The sequence below is a fragment of the Acanthaster planci genome, linkage group LG16, assembly GCF_054643075.1.
Source record: "Acanthaster planci isolate LZ-2023a linkage group LG16, COTS_SCS, whole genome shotgun sequence".
NCBI lineage: Eukaryota > Metazoa > Echinodermata > Asteroidea > Valvatida > Acanthasteridae > Acanthaster > Acanthaster planci.
In genome coordinates, this window is record NC_141792.1 from 12865105 (window position 1) to 12886939 (window position 21835).

At 41.5% G+C, this 21835-nt stretch overlaps 1 protein-coding gene across 2 annotated transcripts in view; it reads right to left on the reverse strand.

The window, feature by feature from the left end:
- LOC110978973 (high affinity cGMP-specific 3',5'-cyclic phosphodiesterase 9A-like) overlaps positions 1-21835 on the reverse strand; it is an 87244-nt gene that overhangs the window by 14371 nt on the left and 51038 nt on the right. For both annotated transcript variants that reach the window (XM_022234371.2, XM_022234370.2), the window contains exons 4-7: positions 12890-12992; positions 11633-11772; positions 10919-11060; positions 9181-9276 (exon numbers count right to left, since the gene is read on the reverse strand). In XM_022234371.2, the coding sequence (XP_022090063.1) occupies positions 9181-9276; positions 10919-11060; positions 11633-11772; positions 12890-12992 (481 nt within the window). The remainder of the gene's footprint in view (positions 1-9180; positions 9277-10918; positions 11061-11632; positions 11773-12889; positions 12993-21835) is intronic.

Genomic DNA, 21835 nt, shown 5'->3' on the forward strand with positions numbered 1-21835 from the left:
AAAAGTTGGTTAAGCTGCTCCATCCCTTGATATTGAGGTTTTGCGACAGTGGCACAATATCTCCCACAACTGAAAGGGTGGGGGGACTGAGCACGGGCAGAAACCTAATCCAGGCTAATCTCCAAACACTGCGATATCTAACACCTTTTAGGCAAACAGCTCTGGCACATAATCAATGCTAACATGCCCATCTGTTCCCAGACCCCGTTTCTTGCTCCCATTTTGGTAATTACTTGCTGAAACTGACGGCAAACTTTAAAGAGACCTGGTACAGACAGTGATTAGTTTTGTTTTCCAAATTTTTTTTAATACGCTTCAAGCAATTCAGGTCTAGTTATTTGCTCCATTTTACAAACCAATATACAGGAAAGGGCAAGACGCACCTGACTACTTATGAAAGTCTCACTTTCATTTTGTCTGTTCAAATTTCTGATTCCTGTTTCTCCAAACTAATCAAGTCAGTGAATCAGACGAACAGAAAGAATCAACTGTTTATCAAAAACACCTCAATTGGAGAGAGTGAAGAAAAAAACAAAGAAGGGCAATTTTTTTTCCCCAACTTTTTCCAACTCTCTGTGGACATCAAAATGGCTTTGCTGGCTTTCCATTAGGATAGACTTCTGACATTTCAAAAGCGGACGGATAAAATGTACAATATTTGATTCCCTAAATGGTTTGCACCAACCACCTACTCACAAAAAAATCAGTAAAACAGATAAAAGCATTTGAGCACAAAAAAGATTGACACTTGCGAACTAACAATCAACAATGCTACGGTTAATCTTGATTTAAAAAAAAAATTATGGATTGAGGGGTCTGGTCTGTCATTTTCTCTACAATTGAGCCCACAAAAAACCAGGATTCCTATTCAAATACGACGCCAGAGACAAAGGATTTAAGCATTTCCGCATGTCGAGGCAACGCATTTTGTGAAACAAGAAAATGTCACAAATAGATTTTGCTTTTACACAAAGAACACCTGGTACTCTACGATACATCAGGTTTTGAGTTACATTGTAGATTCCAAGCAAAATGCTGAGGCAATCTGGACCACCTCAGCATGACAAATAATGCAATTTTGCTATATAATTGAATCACTAGTGACAAAACGTCCATTACATTGCCCACTTACACCAATAATTTACATTAATATCAGTTAATTAGGGACATAGATCTCCCAGACAAATACACCTGCTCCCAATGAATTGGAAGACAATAAAAAAATTGGCTAGTGATTGTTCATTCAGTTGCATATCATGCCCACTCAGTTCCTGACATCACTAAATATTTGCAACCCCATAAAGTGCTTCCCTACAACTGAAAATCAACCACTTTCCCCAGAATAACACCTACATCAATCTCATTCTGTTCTTGCATTGGACGGGAGAAAAAAAAAGCCAACAATGGAAGGCAAGGTGTATTGGTTTAATGGCTAGTCAAAGAGTGATTAACTTATGCATAAAAATCAACTTGGAATCAACTTGGAACTGTGCACAGAAAAACAAACTAAGCAGTACATATTCATCTCCTGCAAGAGTTTTTTTTCCAAAATAGAAGGAACTATTTACTCCCGTCACACAACAAGATGAAAAACTTATCTCCAAAGAATTGTTTTCCTTCGGCGATGTGGGAGAAAAATTACGAGGTAAAATAAGAGAGCAGAGAGGAGTGACTTTACGATGACATGTTGCTTTTATTGAAAGCAGATTCAAGATGATATGTGTGGTGACTCACATTTCACAGACTCAGACCTTAAGACAACACAGACTCAAAATCCTTGACTCAAACATTATTTGATTTTAAGATGCAGTTATCTTTTAAACTGGTGAAAGCTCCAACAATAATTAAATTTAGTCCTATTTCTCTATACATCATACATAATGGATACTTATTTTGTAAGTGCATCATCTCCATGGTTACAGCAAATGGGCCTGCTAGTATATCATGGGATTTGAAGACCATGATGCATTGAAGAGACAACTAATTTAACCTTGGAGGAGTTGATAGACGAGATGTCAATTGGTAAGGCTTAAATTAGGGACTGAAGTTGGGTCTAACTATTTAGGTCCTAGGGTTGGATGTTTGAAGGTCAAAGACATTTATGACCACAAACAAACTGGTAAGTACTTAATACACCACAGAAAATTATTCAAGCTGTCATAATCTGAAAAGTGGCGTGCAAAAATACCCTCAGAACTGCTGGAAATCACTCTCATTCCGGCAAAATGAAATAAAGAGAAAGTACTCTACCAGGAAAAACACCGTCACTCAAGAAAAAAAAAACTTTGAAAAAATGTGGTAGCTTCAAGACAGAGTATCAGGAACACGATACCCAGTCTTTAAGATTCCAGGATTCACTCACAGCTCATCAATAATTCCAGACTATGGAAGATGGAAAAACAAGATGCCTGCAAAATAGCCACATCCCCGGTGAAACTTAAGGAGCCGATCATGGTTCAGGCAAGTCCCTAGAGGTTCTAATAAATGTTGATGCTGAACGCTGAAGAACTAGCACCCAAACTGTCAGAATATCCAAGGGAAATATTTTTTTAAAAAACAAGGAAGGAAAGATAGCTTATGTTTCACAATTGACTTGATGATCAGACTCAATCCATTTTTCGATTGGGTGAAAAATAAGAAAAGGTTTGGGAATCTTCAGCCCTTTTGCTTTTCCTTTTGGATAGATAATTCTGTCTGTGCGTAGCTCAGAAGCCTCAGCTTTCAGACTTTTTTTTGATTTGCCAGTCCATTTCCATTTGATGCAACTGCTTTCAATTATGTTAAGCCATCCCTGAAAATTGATTCAATCTGTCTGGCATTGTGAACAAACATTCATGATCCCATGATGAATCTACTTTCTACCCCATTACTGTTGCTTATAAATTTTGTCCACACGGCACAAGGAAGATCCTAGAGGTTGGTTTCTAGCATGAGATTGAAAAGCAGTGAAATGAATCAATGCTGCACATAGAACATAACAAGATAAATCAAGATGAAAGCATCCTTTATATCTAAACTAGCTTTCTCAGGCAATATCAACACAAGGGATCTGATGACACTTTTGTATATATCTGGCTTTATTTCAAAATTATAATCTGGTATCCAGAGGCTAATTTCATAGAGCTGCTTAACCACAAAATTTTCTTAAGCGCAAGAAAACCTCAGCTTGCTTGATAAATCAGGTAACCAACCAAAACTCCATGTGATGTACATGTATATTGTTTTGGGACCGTATTTAGCTGTCTTTTGGTTAGCGTGACAATCAGATAGAGTTTGAGCTGGTAACCTTTGTTTTTTGAGCAGGGTTTTTTCATGCTTGAGCAAATTTTGTTCTTAACAAGCTCCATGAAACTGGCCCCAGGCCTAGATACATGTACATGTAGACCTTTTTATCATTACTAATAAATATTGACACTTTAATTAATACTTATTTTGATTAGCTGTTCATATAGCTACACGCGTATATTAATTACTTTTAAAATGTAATTACCATGCTAATTGTGGGAATGGAGGGAAGCCTTTTTAATTAGCATTGAAGAGGACGGTTGCCTTGTGGGTGACACAACAACCCAAGCAGGGAAAGAAAGAATCTAACAATTAGACATGACTCCGACTAGAACTGAGAATTGACGAAGGCTCAAGCTTGGCAGAATTCCAAGTCTTAAAGTCTGGTTAATCATATCCTAGGTGCAGGCGAAATGAGTCCAAGTGGAGAGTATAGTGTCCAGTGTGAAATCACCTACTATTGGCTTCTTATATTTTCTGCTTAACAGAGTATACTGAAATCACAGCACAAGCAACAAGACAGTGGATTGAAATGGCCACGGTGTTACATAAACGTGACGTGTGTATTATATCAATACTGTGACATTTTGTAAACTCTTTGACCTGTGACTCTGCAAATAAAAAGTTGCTCACAGATTTAAGTGAAATTTCACGCCAAATATACAATAATCCATTACGTTATAAAAGAATTCTTTTCACCACCGATCTGAATCAAGTTGTATAGACAAATCCAAGAAGACGCCATTCTTGCAGGGCCATCACACTCAAACACGGTTCTTAACTTGAGCATGCATGTGCATTTTACCAAGTGAAATTGGTCCAAGAGAAATGTAATGCAAAGGAACCACCTGCATGCACAACGGATCGGATGGCTCCACAGTAATGGCTTCTAATTAAAGTCGTCGGAATCGTCTACACTACAAAGCTAGGAATTACACATGATTCATTGTACATGTTGCAGGATATTTGGGGAATTCTTTCCCACAACTTGTATTGCATCAGCTGGCCTAATGACCCTGTCCTGCCTGACAGTGCATGATTTCATGGCAAAATATAGTGTCTCAAGCATGTTCCTGCCAATTTTGTAAAATTTCTTACACCTCTTTTTCCAGCTCATAATCCCCATGAGGGTCCTTTCAATAATTGTTACGCTGGGCCTTATGATACGTAGAATGGTCTGGTTCAAAGATCAACAGTTAGCAAGTCAAGAGGAGGGGCAGACAGCGCTTTGAAAATGGGAGGGAGGAGAGGTGGTTGCACTGCAAAGAATGCGTATGGATGGAGTGTCAATACGGCATGCATAAAGGGGTTCCCGGATACTTCTTGCTTATGTGACAGGGTTATCCACCCTCGGTGCTGATTAAACCCCCATTTCAGTTGAATTTCCCTGGGAAGGAGGAGACAGTCATGAGGATGCATGTTGATTCCTTGGTGGTCTGACTTGTCTCCAGGGCACGAATCTCCTCATTTTCAGCTTGTACACATCTACGTATGTAGGAGCAGGCATCTTCAAACCTACGTGTACATGTATGTTCTATGCAACTCTTTCAATAAGCGTAGGCAATGGAAAACAACTCAGATCAGGCAAAAGCACTCCAAAATGGCAAAATTATACAGCAAGGCTTGCTTTGTTAGCCCCCTCCATCCTGGCACTCTGGGGAGATGGGTTTAATGGACGGAGCTAGCTGGACTGGGGAACACGGCATGTTCTGTATAAAGTTGCCTCGCGGCTGAAGTTCCTAGTGAGGAGCTGTTGCCATGGCTACTGTGGAGAATACCCCCACTGATGACATCATGATGGGGGCGTTGCAACTTGGGTCCAGCATTCGGGAACGAGTTCACTGTATTGGATATGGAGTGGCATTTGAGTCTGACCCGGTGAAAATGATTTTGTAGTCAGCTAGATGATGGACGGTAAGGTACTTTGGAGACTGCAGAACAGTATCAGATGAATGTGTAGGTGGAGAAAGACACTGCTAGAACAAATGATATCCAGACAAGTAACATGGAAAAACATCCAAGTTCAACCAAAGACTGCTCCACATCTTGCCCGAGAGGATTTACGGATTTTAAGCAAGCTACATGTATCTACCGACTTATCAACTCAGCAACAATGTCTCACTTACACTTACCAACATATTCATGACAGAGGAATATCTGGGGTGGGAGAAACCACAAAACCGATAACAACGACCCCCTCCTCCAAATTGTTGCAGGTTATTTAAATTTGTCTATTCCTAACTCTCGTAAGCATCTCCTGTAAAATTTAATATATTGAAGTAGCGTAACTAAGGACAGTTTTGGTGCTAAAGACAAAATTACATGACATGTCCCATCTTGAGGTAAGGCTCTGCTTGTCCCTGATCATACAAATATCCTATGAAAACCTTCCTTCCCCAATTATAATCTTTAAACAATAGGTGGCAGGACAATCTTTCGAAATTAACATGAAAAAATTGAACACTTTTTCCATTTATGGCTGAAAAAATGTCAAAAAAATGGGCTTCCGCGAGTCCCTTTTTTGTGGAGTTTAGAAACACTCATTATGTATTAATGATTATGCCGGTGACCCCAAAAATGTCATATGAGAGATACGGTTATAAACAGTGTGCATCTTTCAGGCTAGTCTTATAGTAGAGGCATGCTCAAAATGCAATGTTCTTGCATGATGCTAGTCCACTATGTTGATTGGTCCATCCATCAAGTTTAAATGCATGATTTGTTCTGTTTTTGTCATAAAATAAACATACCCAGGTCTAGCGTAGTTTGTAGTTTCAGACAGGAATCTCGTCCACTGAGACTTGGTCTCAATGTTTCCGTGCAATAACGTGTTGAATCGATCATTTCCTGGACAGTGCATTAATGGTAGATTTTAAACATCTTTGGTTGTTGCAGACAAAAATAATATGCCAAGGATTTTTGAGGACTGCTTCAACAACATCCAGTGTCTGCAAAAGCACTCCGAAGTGAGAAATGTGATGCATAGGCCTTGCCGTCTGCTCGTGTTGTATCTGCCAGTGAGGGCGGTGCTGTGCTGCTGGACCACCGCCAGGTTTTGGACCGCCAAAGTATCCCCACAACACTGCCAGGCTGCTTGCCGTCATCCTCATTCATCGACGAGTAAATAATTACTTTCATAGGAATTGAATCCACTCACTTTCACGAGAAGAATCCTGTGTGTGTTTATCTCGTTTTCTTCGACACATTGAAAAGTGTAGACTCGGCAATAAAGACACCCGCATGGGGGTTGTTGTCTTTTTCTAGAAGCCTCACATGTGCGCACGTATTACAAGATAGCCCCTGATTCAGCCCAAGATTCAAGTCTGGATACTGACCCTATGCTGACCGTGTTATTCTATGAATAGTCTGTTACCAAACTGCATGTGAACACAAGTGCTCTCTCACAAGCACGCCACAAAAAATATGCTCCTCTTCACCTTCAGTGTCTCGTACTCCATTTCAGAACAAATCTCCCAATTCTTTTGACCAGCTAAGAATAAGATTTTAGGTTTTTACACCTTAAAGACTAATGTATATATACTGTGCATTTTCTACACATCATCAAAACTCCTTGTTTTGATGCATTTGGGCTGGAACAATGCCAGTTTATATGTACATGTATCTACATGCATGCTTTAAGCATGCCCGTTGTGCCTTTCTCCCCATGACGTCATCAACCCAACACAAACACACAATTTGACCTTGCGTGTTTCCGAAATTGGCCCAGTTGGTTGTGGATTGTTGATTGTTGATTTTCAGGAGATAAATCCATTGTATACTGGTTTCTGGGTGGCCAATCTACCTCCAAAACCCCAGATGTCGAAATGTTTGAAGCCTTTTCCTCAGCACTTTAACAACATGTAGACATGAGATTTCAGGTACATGTATTGTCAGAAAATGACTACACAGGAATCTGCAAATCTTCATGAATATTCTGAACAACAAGCAGGTGACTTTCTTCTCTCTACAGGCGATCAAATAGTAAGGAAGAACTCAGCACAAAGAGGGAACAGCGATGAGGATACAACAACATCTGACATTTTCACCAACCATTTCCAAGACCACTGGAACTCCAAACAGCATTATGTTTAATGTGAGTCTGGCAAACATTAATGGACCAGGATATATGACCTCCCGAAATATCATCGCAAATTGACAGAGCAATCAGAACTGAAACCCATTATCAAAAGACAGGATGAAACCATCCGACCTAGCTTGAAGGGATTCAAAACATTGTCGTTCCTTCTCAGAAAAGCCACCTGAAATGTCTGAAATCCCTCCCCAACAAGAATTGAACTTTGTCCATTTCACATAACCATCGATCTCCTCAGAGTACCTGAATTTTGACATGATGTACAAGCTGAAAAAAGGACAAAGCTATATAAAAATATATATAATGTCTGCGCATCCGTAACCTTTTTTTTTCCATGAGGAGGAAAATGAAATGATGCAGGCAAACAGCGGCATAGTTTAATAGCTGATAGAAGCATACAGTTTGCCTCGGATATTCCCCCCTAATACTTCATCTGTCAAGAGAGCTCTCCAGTGCCCATGATTTATGCATTTTTGCAGGGAATTTTTTCAGAGAACTGCACAAGACAGAGAACACTTGGTCCGACTCCTTCAAACACGTCCCCAGTCCCGGCCAAGAATAAATAATTGACCAATTGATGGCCATCTAATAGTTGCCTCGCATTTAAAAACACTTTTATCACTGTAGCATTTTGAGGACAAATGATGGAAATCTAAGAGTTCAGTACCAAAAGAAAAACCCACACAGAGGCTTTTCTGTTTATTTTACTCTTTTTTTTTCCCGAGACAAAATCCATTTTCCCACTGTTTATTCAGGATGTGGCTGGGAATGCAATTGATTATTAGGGCTCGTGAAAATTTCATTACTTGGGTTCACGTGGCGTTTGTGGACAGCTGTAGACGATTTCTACAGAAGCAATTTTCTTCTGACTCTACGGAGGGAAAAAAAATTGCAGTTGCTTTGAAGATCTTTCACAGGCATCTCAAACCACATCAGTCATTTTTTCGTATTTAGTAAAACAGTTCTTGCAAGTACAAGTGAAGATGTACATGTATATTAGGTTCTCATTGATTAGAATTAACTAGCTAATTTCTGTGTAAGTAATATGTATCTGCGTCTTCAGGTAAGTAAATTTGAGGAACTTCAATGAGAAATAGACCATGATTTTGCTTTTAAATTTTTGCTTGGTAAAAATTTGTATGCTAAACGTTACTAAGCCGCTAACCAATCACAGATGGCACTTTGTCTGGTAACCACATTATTTGACAAGCAAAAGGGTATCTTGCCGAGTTCAAAGCAACATAATGACTAGTCTTGTTCCAAGACTTCACACAACTAAGTATCAGATCTCAATCAAGTCCAACATAGACGAGGAAAGCGCAGATAGAATTGTTTAAAGTTTAAGGATGTTAAACTTCAATATTTAAAATTGAAAAGCAATCTTGAATGGGTACTGACAGGGTCAGGAAATGGTCTGGGTAGGATTTCACCAGGTAAATGTATATTTCATGTTGAATGTTTATTCAGAAATATGCCCATCACTATTCTTTGACCTAATAATTATACTGCACAGCGTCATTATTTGACTGATTACATCTCTCAGAATTATATACTGAATCAAAGCTGTTTTGAGTTCGAGGGAAGGAATGAATGAAGCCTTAGGGTTTCCACAGGAACAAGAAAAAAAAATGACCAAAAATAAGGTCTTGAAAAATCTGAAAATAGTCCTGACTATAACACTGGCCATGGCGGTGAGCAGGTGGACTAGGACAAGGTCACACCAGGATCCTCCAGAGGAGGTGTCGTTAAGAGGGGGCCGGGGTTCTCATTATCAAATCAAATCTGATTTAATCAAATCTTACCATTTGTGAGACACAGAAGCAGTGCTTGAAATTGTGGAATGGTACGTGGTTATAGTGTCTGAAGACCTCAAAGAGGAAGTTTTGTAATACTGGCATCTGAACAAAAGGGAAAAATGAGGGAGAAATGTGTTACTGGAGAAATATGGGAAAGGCTTTTCATTCAGTACATTTATGTACTCCAATTTTTGCTAAGAATGATGGTGGTTGATTGGAAGGGGGAATTACATAATTGAATAGGAGTTTCTGACTTGATCATGTAGGTTCTGCTAGCATAAAAATGAACGCAAAACTTGGCAATGCATGTCAGCTTTCAAAAAGGTTGATGTTTCTCTTTTTTTTAATCAAAATGGCAACTTCTCATAAAATAACACTTTCCACTTAGATGAAATACTTCTCCAGGAGCCTGAGGTTGCTGGAAACAGGCATTCTTGAAAGCACAGAGATAACGGAGTTTCAAATTGAAGACACTTCAACCGAAAGAATTCCCAGACGACAAGCAATCTTATTAAATGCGATTCTGATCTTTCACTGCGGGCAAAACTCCTTTTGCCTAAGTGACTCGCAAAAAGGAGGTTGTGCCAAAATTTGGGTTTGAAAAAAAAACCAGGCTGGGTTCAGCATCCAGCAGATATATATGTCAAGTGCTGATTTAGTTCCTAGGCCTCAGGCATTCCTAGAGCAAACCCCGGTAATTCACGTAGACACCCATTCCAGAGGTAGAAAGAAGCCAAAATTTTCTCTCCTTCTTTGTCTTTGTTTCATGACTCTGGGGCTGGACTTTCCAGGGACGAGAGCCTGAGTCACGGTCACAGGAGCAGTGCAGTCCACAGGAAATCATTGGAGTTGTTTTCACTCGCTGCTCCTGAGGCAGACATGCACAAACATCTGCTACTGAACGTCAATCCCTTCCCACTCTTTTTTTTTTTGAAATACAGTGAACTTATTCAGATGGAACTGTCAAATTAACTCTCTATCATGCATTTATTTTTTTCTCCCTGGGGTTCGCCAGCTTTCCACGCCCACCTCATGAGGTTCTGAGTAATGCCCCTTAGCTGTCTGCATGATCAGTTCTCCCTCTGAAGTCTGTGATAATGAAACTGTGCAGACTTCAAGACACAAGATCATCCACTTTAATTCTGAAATATCTATCCACTCGGCAAAGCTGGGCTTGTGGTTTTTTTTTCTTCGACCTAAATAGTCGTTATAGTCAAAGCTCATATTGAAATGTTGTCTGAAGATTCTTAGACTCATTCCATGTGCAGGACCACGTTTCCTTCAGCTGATATAAGGCCCTATGATGACATAACCACATTGCCAAGGCAAAAGAAGCAAAGAATGTGTCAGTGGAAGTGGAGCAGGGGTAAAAGTGGGGCACTTTCTCAACTTGGGAATGCCCCCTCCTCCACTTGTAATAGGTCCAAAATACTTCAACCTAGACCCTATGTCTGAGTAAACATAAAAACTTTAGTTCTCTCATCTGCTGTCCTCCAACGGGCTGACCCCATTTCAAAACCATTCCACCATTGTCCTATTCTGATTGGCCGATGGAGCTGCTGCTCGTATTGTGGAACCTGGAAGCATTATAGACAGTATGATCAGGGGATTACCGCAGGATACTATGCATGAGCAAAAAAAAAGGAAAGCCCTAGGGAGCCCCATACGCATGAGTAAAAAAAAAGGAGTGCCCTAGGGAGCCCCATTTGGACAGGACAAACAAGGATGGTTTGCACATACATACCTCAATATTGAATTTAGTAGTGAAGTCTAAATCTATGTACATTTGCTGCAGGAGTACCATCATCTCAGCATCCTCCCACTGCCAATTGTCAAAAGTAGGCTTCCGTAGATACTCCCTGACATCGTCTGTCAACTGCACATTCCTATGGGGGTTAAAACACCAATAATATCAGATCTTTGCAATTTCATATCTGTTCACAAGGTGTGTTTGTTTCCTCTTTTCAATAAATTCAGTTCTCCAATGACAACAAAAGTACACTGCAAACCACCCTGGCAGTGAACAAAATGGGGTAGAATGGAGTGGACCAAGTTTTCACTCTGTCCAACTATTGACACAATGTAAAGTGCACCAAAGTGCAGATTAGTATGATTCAGTTTGAAAATATAGCAATTTCTACTCAATATGTTGTCCCATTGTTGACTAAGGGCCTTATGTAAATTTCTTTACTGGTGGTGTAAATACTGGGTGACAGGTCATGTGAGGTCATGTGTACTGCCATCATAGGGCAATGTGGGAACTGATTATCTCCCAATCTAGCTTCAAGGGTTTATCCATATTCCAGTCAAGGTCACTTGTAACCATGGCTACCAGCTGCATGCCAGTTTTGCTTCCAGTCATTTCCAACTTTGCAGCAGGAAGTCAACAGCAGTGGAGTGACATGACACAGTCACCGCAGCATCACAGGTTTCCATTTTTTTCCAGGTGATTTCTTACTTGATTTTGTTGAATTTCTCCCACACTCTCCTCTGTTCTTCCTCTGTTTTCCTTAGTCTCTGCTTGTAGAATGGAAGCCTGCTTTGGGACTCAGCCACTACTTCTTTGAAAAGCCCCATCCAGCTTAAATGTTCTACACTCTGGTCCAAACAAAAATTGACACAAAATAAAAATAATTGCTAACACTCCAACTGAGACTGACTAGAGGGAAGAAATTGATGAGGTCAATGTTGGGGTTTTATCAAGCAAATTGCTGATTTTTGCCCACTTTCTTTTTTTCGCACTCTTTACCCTTCCCCGTTTTTTTCAAATTTTTTTTTTTCTGGAGACCCATTCTTAAAGGAGTTGGATTTATTGAGGGTGTATTCCATACTCTATGTCATTGAACTGTGTCACTGAACATCCAAAAACAGATCTTGTGACTTGCTTTGTGTACCCAACCATTTTCGTTTCTTTTTTTTCCTTTGGTTATGATATCTATGAAAGATTCCATTTAAAAACATCCTTAAGAATGGAAATTAGTCACCTTTTGGGACTGACAGGATTTATGTTACTTTTCTGTCCATCTGTTCTAGAAGCAAGTTTGATAGTTTTGCCATTTTCAACATTTTGTTACATGACATTCATCAGTGCCACCTTCATTATCAATTTTTTAAGACAACAATTCCACATGACACATCCAAATGCAGACAATATCTCTGTCGTAAGTCAGCTCATCAATGTAATAACTTGTTGCTTCCCAGGAGAGTGCATATATAAGGAGAATGCCCATTTTCTACTGACTTTACAATCCATTAGACCAGCACACAGACATTCAATTTCATGAATAATGCACGGTCCCCATACACGGCACCATCAGGCAAATTTACCCTTTTCAAATATGCACATTAATCTCTAAGTGGAATAAGTCATAACAATTCACGACAAAACAACAATGAACAGTCATGCACTTTCAAATACCTGGTGGTTTTTATTGTCTATTTATACATCTACTGAGTTTGCATGATCCAAAGAGAAAAAAGAGACTACAGTAAAACACCATTGTCTCTGACAAAATTAAGTGCAGCAAGTTACCAAAAATATATTAACCACAGCTGGCCTAGAGTTTGTAAATTACTGTCAACAACCACTTTGCACTAGAAACATCAAAAAAGAGAACATTTCTGCAGGGATTTAGGAAGGATTTGTCAAATACAAGGGGCAAAGAAGGAAAACCAAAACAATGATTAAAAGCCTACAGAAACTCTGATAACTTACTTCTAACTTTTCCTTAAAGTGTTCTACTTTGTGCTTGAGTTCGTAGACAACAGTTGGTGTCTCTCCGCTGTCCACGACAATTTTCTTCTCTAAGGTTTCTAATCTGTGAGGCATACAAAGTAAAGAATGGATGGAATTTTCATGTGCAAAGAACGGGTCAGGGGTCAGAGAAAAGACAAGGTTGGGGGTCAGATGACAGGAGTGAAGGAAAAGGTAGGAGATAGACATTCACCAGGACTTACATGTAGGTAGACTGGGCAAAGACAATGCAGATGGAACAAATTGTACACATCAACAAACCCAATACTCTTTCATTAGACCTGAACATTAAATGTTTTCTTTGACATGTTCAGTTGTTTTGGGTTTTATCACAATGAATTAAGAAAGAATTCAATTAAAATGGTGACAGGAAGCCAATAACGAAGGAACACTATTCATGGACACCCATAACCTTGCTACAGACTAGGATCCTCAAAGGATGATATTAATGATTCTTAAAAAAAAATTCCTCATGTAAAAACCATTCACACATATGTAGCCATGACCTAATAAGAAAGAATTCTTGCAAACATCCGGAGGCTCCCTAGGGCAAAATGGAAATATTTCTCAAAGACTAAAAATTCCTGATTCCTTAATGGCATGCAATATGGAGGCATCTTAGTAGGTCAATAGGCAAAAAAAAAGGAGAGCCAAGATAAGAAGGGAGTCAGAAGTGTAAACGAAGCAAGGAAGGTCCGATCACGAACACGGCATACTGAGAACCAATACAACTAGGATATTGATGAACGTAGTTTGCTAGGGATACCGTGTTTAACTCACTGCGGTGAAGGGGCTGCAGGCCCAATTAATTAAATTGTCCAGCAAGAGGCAGAATGCTGCATGTTTCCTTTTTCAATTTTTTTTTCCGGGAACAATCTTCAGGGGCTGGCATGTGGTTGAGTGGTGCGTGCCAACGTGAAACTGAATATTGTGCGCTACATGCACCTGCCTGTGTTTCAGCAATTCGCTTTGATTTTTTTTTCTTACTGTGCACGTAGACCTTTTTATTCATGTTCGGAATGCAGAGTGACTTTATTTAACTCACGTTCATGCAGGTTGACTGATTTTTAACAGCTGTTCAAAGAAAATAACACAGGGCACAAAATCTACCAGGTTTTATCAAACACATATGTGACCCACTCTGTGAAAATGAATCTTCAGTCGCCAAAGCCCCTTTGGAGAGTCCTTTAGAATAATTTGGCACAGTGTAAACCAATAGGAGCCCACAGCATCTGTCACCAAGGAGTATCCACTTACATCAGGATTCCAAATTGAGTGATACATCAAAACGAAAAACTCAATTTGCTCTTTCAAAAACGAACGAAAACTCAAACAGTGGCTCTGGCGACTCAAGACTCGTTTTCACAGAGTGGGCCACATATGTGAATGTACGTTTACCACTTTGGTAATGCAAAGTCCAACAATAACAAGACTCTGAATGTTAACCACCTGACTGACTCAAAGCACAATATAAATTGATTACTTGTTACAGGCACTTTGGATGTACGCAGAGGTACGCATAGAGCAAGAATGAGGACTGGGGGTTTGGAAGGAGCTGCAGAGGCGCTGATGTCAACACCCATAAAGACTGCCACACTAACTCTCAAGAGATGAACCGAGATTTGCAGTATCGCAACCCTAATTCAGGACAGGAAATATGGGACTTCATCCAGTACTCTGTCAATAATTAATATAGATCTGATGGAAATGGGGAAGGGATGGAATTATTTGGCCTGCCAGAAAAGCTAATAAAACTGTGAGAGGAATAAGGCTCCTCCCCTTGAGTGAAACTGCTCAGGAACACTGCAAGGTGTCAAGGCCCTCTCACTACCATCAGAGAGTCTCAAGTTTTTTCGCCAAGTCACTTGCATGCAAGTTTAGAGTAAACTGTAACACAATATCAGTGAATAAAGTGGTAAACATACTAGTCATGCCAGACGATATATGTACCTATAGATGTTTGAACATCACCAGATGTAATACTTGTTGACCAGTCTGAGACCACTCAGACCTTCTTAAGACCACACAGGACCAACATAAGACCCTTCCTTCCTCCTTCGGCCTCCTTCCGTCTCAAGAGAGGATGGCTGCACGCTGATGGGTCAATACCGGGTTCTGCATCATCTGCTGTGACTATGCAGGCTGATGCGGGAGTGACAGTCTTTGGAGCAGGCTGGGCAGACAAAGGCTGAGGCTGCTTGGTCTATGGAGTTTGACTTGCACTTTGCTCTCTTCTGCTACGGACAGCGGACTTCCAGGCTCTGCAGTCATCGGCGAGTCCCTCCCACATGTTGATATCAATGCCAGCGCCTCTCAGGTCACGCTTACATCTTCTTTAAAATGGAGGGCAGGGCGACCACAAGATCTAGCACCATCTGCAAGTTCACCGTAGAGCAGGTCCTTTGGGATGCGGCCATCGTCCATGCAGCGCACATATCCGAGCCACTGCAGGCAGCGCTGGGTCAGGAGAGCAAAGATGGATGGCAGCCCTGCCCGCTCGAGCACTTGGATGTTGGAAATCCGTTCTTGCCAGTAGATGCCAAGGATACGCTGAAGGCAGTGAAGGTGAAAGCTGTTCAGCCTCCTCTAATGAGCAGCATATGTTGTCCAGGCCTTGCTTGAGTAGAACAGGGTGCTGAGGACGCAGGCTCTGTATCTTGGTGTTGTCGGTCAGGTTGTTGTTAGACCACACCCTCTTTTGGAGCTTGGACATCCCCCCGCTGCCTTGGCGACTCTGGCGTTGGTCTCTGGCTCCAGCGATAAGTTGGAGGAAATCGTTGAGCCGAGGTACTGGAGCTGACTGACGGAGTTCAGGTCATAGTCCTCGATGTGGACAGATGGAAGGGAGTCAGTGCCCTGGGCCATCACCTCTGTCTTCTTGAGGCTGATGGTGAGGCCAAATTCCCTGCATGCGTATACCAGGCGGTCCACCAGTCGCTGCAGAGCTGGTTCGGTATGGGTCCTGAGGGCTGCGTTGTCAGCAAAAAGGGCCTCCCTGATGGTAACACACCTGACCTTGGTTTTCGCCTGGAGTCTGGCAAGGTTGAAAAGGCACCCGTCAGTCCTCGTGTGTAGATACAACCGTCACCGTTGTCGCGGAAGGGTAGGACAGGAGCGTGGAAAAAAAAGATCAGGAAGAGCGTAGGGGCGAGCACACAGCCCCGCTTAACTCCACATCTGATTGGGAACGGTTCCGAAGATACTCCGTTATAGCACACCCTGCTCTTCATGTCCAAGGGAAAGGACACAGGGATGGCGAACAGTTTTGGAGGGCAGCCAACCTTCTTCAGGATGCTGAACAGCCCGCTCCTGCTGACAAGGTCAAATGCCTTTGTTAGGTCAATGAAGGCGAGGTAGAGGAGCTAGCTCTGCTCGCGGCATTTCTCCTGCAGTTCTTGTAAGGAGAAAACCATATCGATGGTGGATCTGCCCGCCCTGAATCTGCACTGTGACTCTGGGTAGACACGCGCCACCAGGACCTGCAGCCGGGCCAAGACGACTCTTGCAAAGACTTTGCCTACAATGTTGAGTAGGGAGATACCCCTGTCACTGTTACAGTCACTGCGGTCACCCTTGTTTTTGTAGAGAGTCACAATCTTGGTGCCGCGCATGTCCCTTAGCACCAAGCCCTCCCTCTAGCCTGAATTCAAGTCACTGTGAACTATACAAATGAACTGCAACAAAAGCATTCCTTTATTATTGTTCATCCTGTTACTTGTGTCTGGTCTTGTGATGGTCTTGACTCCAACACCTCCTTTGACTGATGTTAAAAGTTTGACCAAAATCAATCATTCATGCATGACGAGCAAAATACTGCAACACAAATTCAGTCAGGTCAGTTCTCAAATAGGAACTAGCGGTGAAAGAGTAACATCACTTGCTCTGCAGAGCATGAGTTCTCCAGTCTGAGTCACAAAGTGACTCCATAGCAGACTCATCAGATGTTATGACTTGAGTCAATACTTGAGTCCTTCTCACCCTACCAGTGTGCTGGATATTTACTCTCACTTTCCCAGAGTCCCGAAAGTGATTAAGGTGATGGATGTATCCTCTCACTGAGATGGAATGCCAATCCTCATGCAGACATCTTCAAGGCTAAGCAATCTCCTAAGATGCTGCATCACTGGAACATCAGCTGGGTGCTACCCACAAGATGACTGAGGCCTTTGCAGTGACACCACTTCATGCCTCGCCATATCCATGAGCATGAATGTATCTACCAGCATGCAAGCTCTACATCGGTTTCTCCCTCTAGCTAATCACGAACATCTTAAAGACTGCTCTCGTAGAGGATTATGAATGATTTAATATTGCCATGTCAAATCTTCCACCACACAATTCCCTTGATGATAAATGTACCGCCTGTGGAGAACTTCCTGGACTGGTTGCATTTCTGCGTGCCTCCAAATTTTGCCAGTGGCACAAATAAAATTGACTTGGCAACACCATTCTGTTCTGTACCATCTGTGGTATTACCGGTCATCATTCAGCACTCACGGTACCAGGACATATACACAATGTACATGATGCACAGGGCTATAAATGGTGCAAACATGGGCTTTTCTCGTAAGGATGCACATACACATGTACATGAACAGACCAGAATGAAACATGAATATTTTCACTCTTTTATGTGTCTGAATCAAACCAAGGCCAATGCAGATTACATTTTCCTCATCCAAAAGACAACCAAAAGCCCTCTGTTCTGCTAATCATTTAAAACAAACTTTTAAAAATGGGCGTGGCATTTGGTGCATCGAAATTAAACATGAGACAAGTTTGAGTGACAACTTTTAGTCAATTCAACAGTTCAACTAAACTCCTCCAAATGTTGGCTGGTTGGACCATCTGGTCACCAGGCCAGGGGGCATGGTGACACTGCTGGTTATCAAGAGCCGATTTAATTTATCCATACACACAGAACCATTCATAAGAAAATAACTGTACAAGATGTTGTTGACTATGACTCCATGTACCTCCGACCAACAGCCAAAATTAATATGACAATGAGATTTTCCTGAAAAAAGGCTTGCAGTATAGTAACACCATGTGGAGAGATCTCTTTTTGGAAGAGGTATGGTTCTGATCTCCTGAGGACAACCAGAACACACCGGTTGAAACGTGGAGTTCACACTCACCAGTTCTTATCAGAACTACACCTCTTCCGATGGAGATCTATCCACATGGTGTTACTCTCTTCAGTCTACATGTATCTCCACCATGCAAACCTTCAAGTCTTATCAATGAGATTTTACACAACAGTTCAGTACATGTACATGTATGTAGCAACTGACTAGTGACCGAGCTATATTCAGTGCCCAACTTTGTCTGGACTGATCCCTGTGCTCAAGTGCACCCTCACTGATGACAAGAGAATCTGGGCTGACACTTGATGCTATCAGCGTGTGCAGCACTCTTGGTGCCCTCAAGAACATGCTGCAGGTCCACGCACATGTACATTCAAATCACGCATACTCTCTGTTATCACTTTAAGTATTTCTGCTAATGAAACCAAGGATTCCTCAAAAGCATCCCAGAGCTCATAAACCTGAAGAAACCATAAGAGATAGGGAGAAGCAGTTACAGTTTTAGAGGTGGGAGGAAAACCCCAGAAGAATGTTCAGGGTAAAACCCACAGAATCAGGTAAGGACTGATAACCAAATCCACATGTGGACCCCGTCAGGAATTGAACCCCGGCCACAGAGGTGAAAGGCCATGATAGAAGAACTAGGCCAACCTGAGTCCCATACGTGTAAGCGTGTCCAAATATAAGGAAACAAGTGTAAGGAGGTTGTCGCTAAGTAATACGTGTCAACTCCATGGGATGTCGTTGCAAGGTAACAAATTGCTAGCGTTCTTTCAAATATGGATTCCTCATGATAGTTAATGTGCATGTAAATCATCCAACTGTTGTCATGGAAACACAAGTTGATGTATTTCACACCACATGCATTCTCAAAAGAGTTCTTGAACTCAACTTCCTGTAATAAATACTGACAAACTGTCTCCGAGCCAAAAATGATACTAGTCCTTAGAAAGTGACTCCTTTTTCCAGCTATAGAAAAAGGTTTATACATGTAGGGCGATGGCATTTCTGTCAAGCTGGCAACTTAACATCTTTCAGCATGTGACGTTACCATGGCAACCCTGATCAAATTGCCATGCAACATGGCCGCAAGCGATCCCATTCCCCGACAGGAGAATTGATCACCAGTCGTGCTAAATGCAAACCTTGTCTTCAATCACCCACCCCCCCTTCCTGAACTGACCCACAGGATCAGGATAGGGACAATGAATCCCAGAACTGGCGTAATTTCATTTGCTGTGAATCATGGGGATCCCGCGGCAATCCATACCAATTAAAGAGATGGGCTCTGGGTAGAAATGCCAACCCTGAGATGGGTAAAATAAACACACTTATCTGTGGTGTCTCCAAAATGTGCATTAGAAAAGCACACAGTGTGCAGAATGTTAGGCTCAGCTTCATTTTTCACAGTTCCCTAGTCAGAAATTTAAGTGCCATAATCTTTATTCACATACCACACTAATCCAGTAAAGTGCAGATTTGCATCGAGTTATTCTATAAAGTTGGCGTCCAGTTTTTCCATGTCCCTTTAACCTCCAGCAAATGCTTAAAAAATGCTCACGGATGCTCTGCAAAAGACATGTGCAATCGAGAATGTACACACGGAAGATTGTGGCTTAGTCAAACCAGCTCCTTAAATTTCTTGCTCATGCGAAGCCTACCGATGCACATACATATACGCACATGTACGTGTACACTGTTATCTGGTTGCCATGCACTGTAGAAGCAGGAGACATCTAATCTTCGATCTATCTGGGGCTTAGAGAAAGACGGTGTTGAAACGACAATCTCCGGTTTCCAAGCATGACAAACACCGTTCCTCCTCTGGACACCGTTCCTGTCAATCTTCCCACACTTCTTATGATTTTCCATAGCTAATGCCAAGGAAACCTGGGTACAGAGGCTAAGTAAACGCATACAGTGAGTTGTCAGTTGTCAGAACAGTTTTTGAAAAGCAGGATGTGTCAATAACAATGTTTCACTCTCCTAACACCTGTACTCATCTGGATATCATCAGAGGGATACATCAAAAGAAGCAACTTTTCTTGTGTCATTTATTCAGTAAACAAAATATTTGTTCAGATTAAGGATTCTGATGTGTAACAAAGAGAGATCCATTCACACTTTTTCTTATCTCGTTATTTTTCCACTGGTATGAATCAACCCAAAGACAAGCTTTCTTTAAAACATTGGAAATGGAACTTACATTCCTTTTTCAAGTTATCCATGTATATCAACCACATCACCACTGGACATATAACTCACTGAATTAATTCTTTGTATGTTAATTTGAAAAGTGCTTCTTCCTTCTTTATTGACTCCATGGAAATAAACACTGATTAAATGTTACTGATACAAAAGTTCATTTAATCACACACCAAGATCAACAGGATCTGGGTTGTTTGCTCACTAGTTTTTGAGTTAGCATTCCTAAGTATGCAGCCTCACATAATCTGAGAGATCTTTGAATGGGACAGATGACACGTTCCTACAATCATCTCTCTTGATCCAATTACAGCCCCGGGTACAAATACATGGACATCAATTTGCACCAGACCCGACTGTCAGGAACACAGAGAGGCAACACTGAGAGCTCTCATCAAACACGGGAGCATTCACAAGTTCTTGTCATCGTCTGAAGACGTCTGGTTCCTGGCATTTCAACGGGAGGTCGGAGGGTCCTGGAGCGATTAGCAATTGCAACATAACGCGAGGAATACATGGCAATTTGGTCAGGTAACATGCTTGTGGAGTCAACTTTTTTGAAGTGAAGGGGTGGAAGGATAGAAAGACCGGAGCATTGAGGTAGCACATTTAAACACATGTCCTGGATGACGCTAGCAAAGATGTTTTCCTGGCTGAAATTTCTTTGGGGGGGGGATGTGATTAACCTTCATGATCAAACTGCACTCTGGAAGCAATTACAGAAAAAAGACAAGTTCTGGCCAATGGTCTTTAATACATGATGTATACCACTAACGTCAGACCTCCAACTTTTCTGATTTGTATCTTAGGTCACTGTAGCCAGCAAAGGGTTTGGAACAGGTTTTGTATTACGTAATATACCACAGCATCATATTGAGGCAAATTTCTACAAATGTTCCTTGGCACACTTGATTTGGACAGCATTCATTGGCAGTGTGTGCTAAAGGCATTCTGAGAGCCCCAGAGAAACCTCAGAAGAAAATAACCCCCTCAAAAAACAACTGAGGAGGAAAACAGAAAGAAAAAGAAGAAGTAATTGAAACAAAATATGTTGTCAAAGGCCAAAATGCTTCAATCTTATGGCGCATCCAAACTTTCAAAGTCAGCAATCTCAGTCACATTGGCCATTTTTTTACTTTTCTTTTAAAAAGCAAACTCAGTATCCACACCTAAGTATCATTTTACAGAAAAAATACCCCATTTTTGACACAATCGCAATCCTCCTTGCTAGTGCTTATTCACGTGTCCTACTCCTTTAGTCAAGCCCCTCCAGCACTGAAGTACAATGTATAAACTGGACTCATTTCAACAGCAAAAAAAAAACAGTGCGGCAACCCTAAACCCTACATAAACATTCCTCAGCTCCTCTTCAAGGTGCAAGCTACCTAGTCAACAGCCCTCATCTCCTATCACCATTGCATTCATATCCACTTGTGCTGGAGGTCTTTTTTTTTTTTCTTCAACCCCCCCCTCCACCACACAACATGCCAGCCAGCCAGCCCCTCTCGGCATCCACAGAGCATGAGCCAGTTGGGGGGGGTTATGAGAGTCAAGACCCACACAGGAGAGAATCTGGTCGCTCTGACCTTCACAGGGTCTGGGTTCAAGGGTGGCA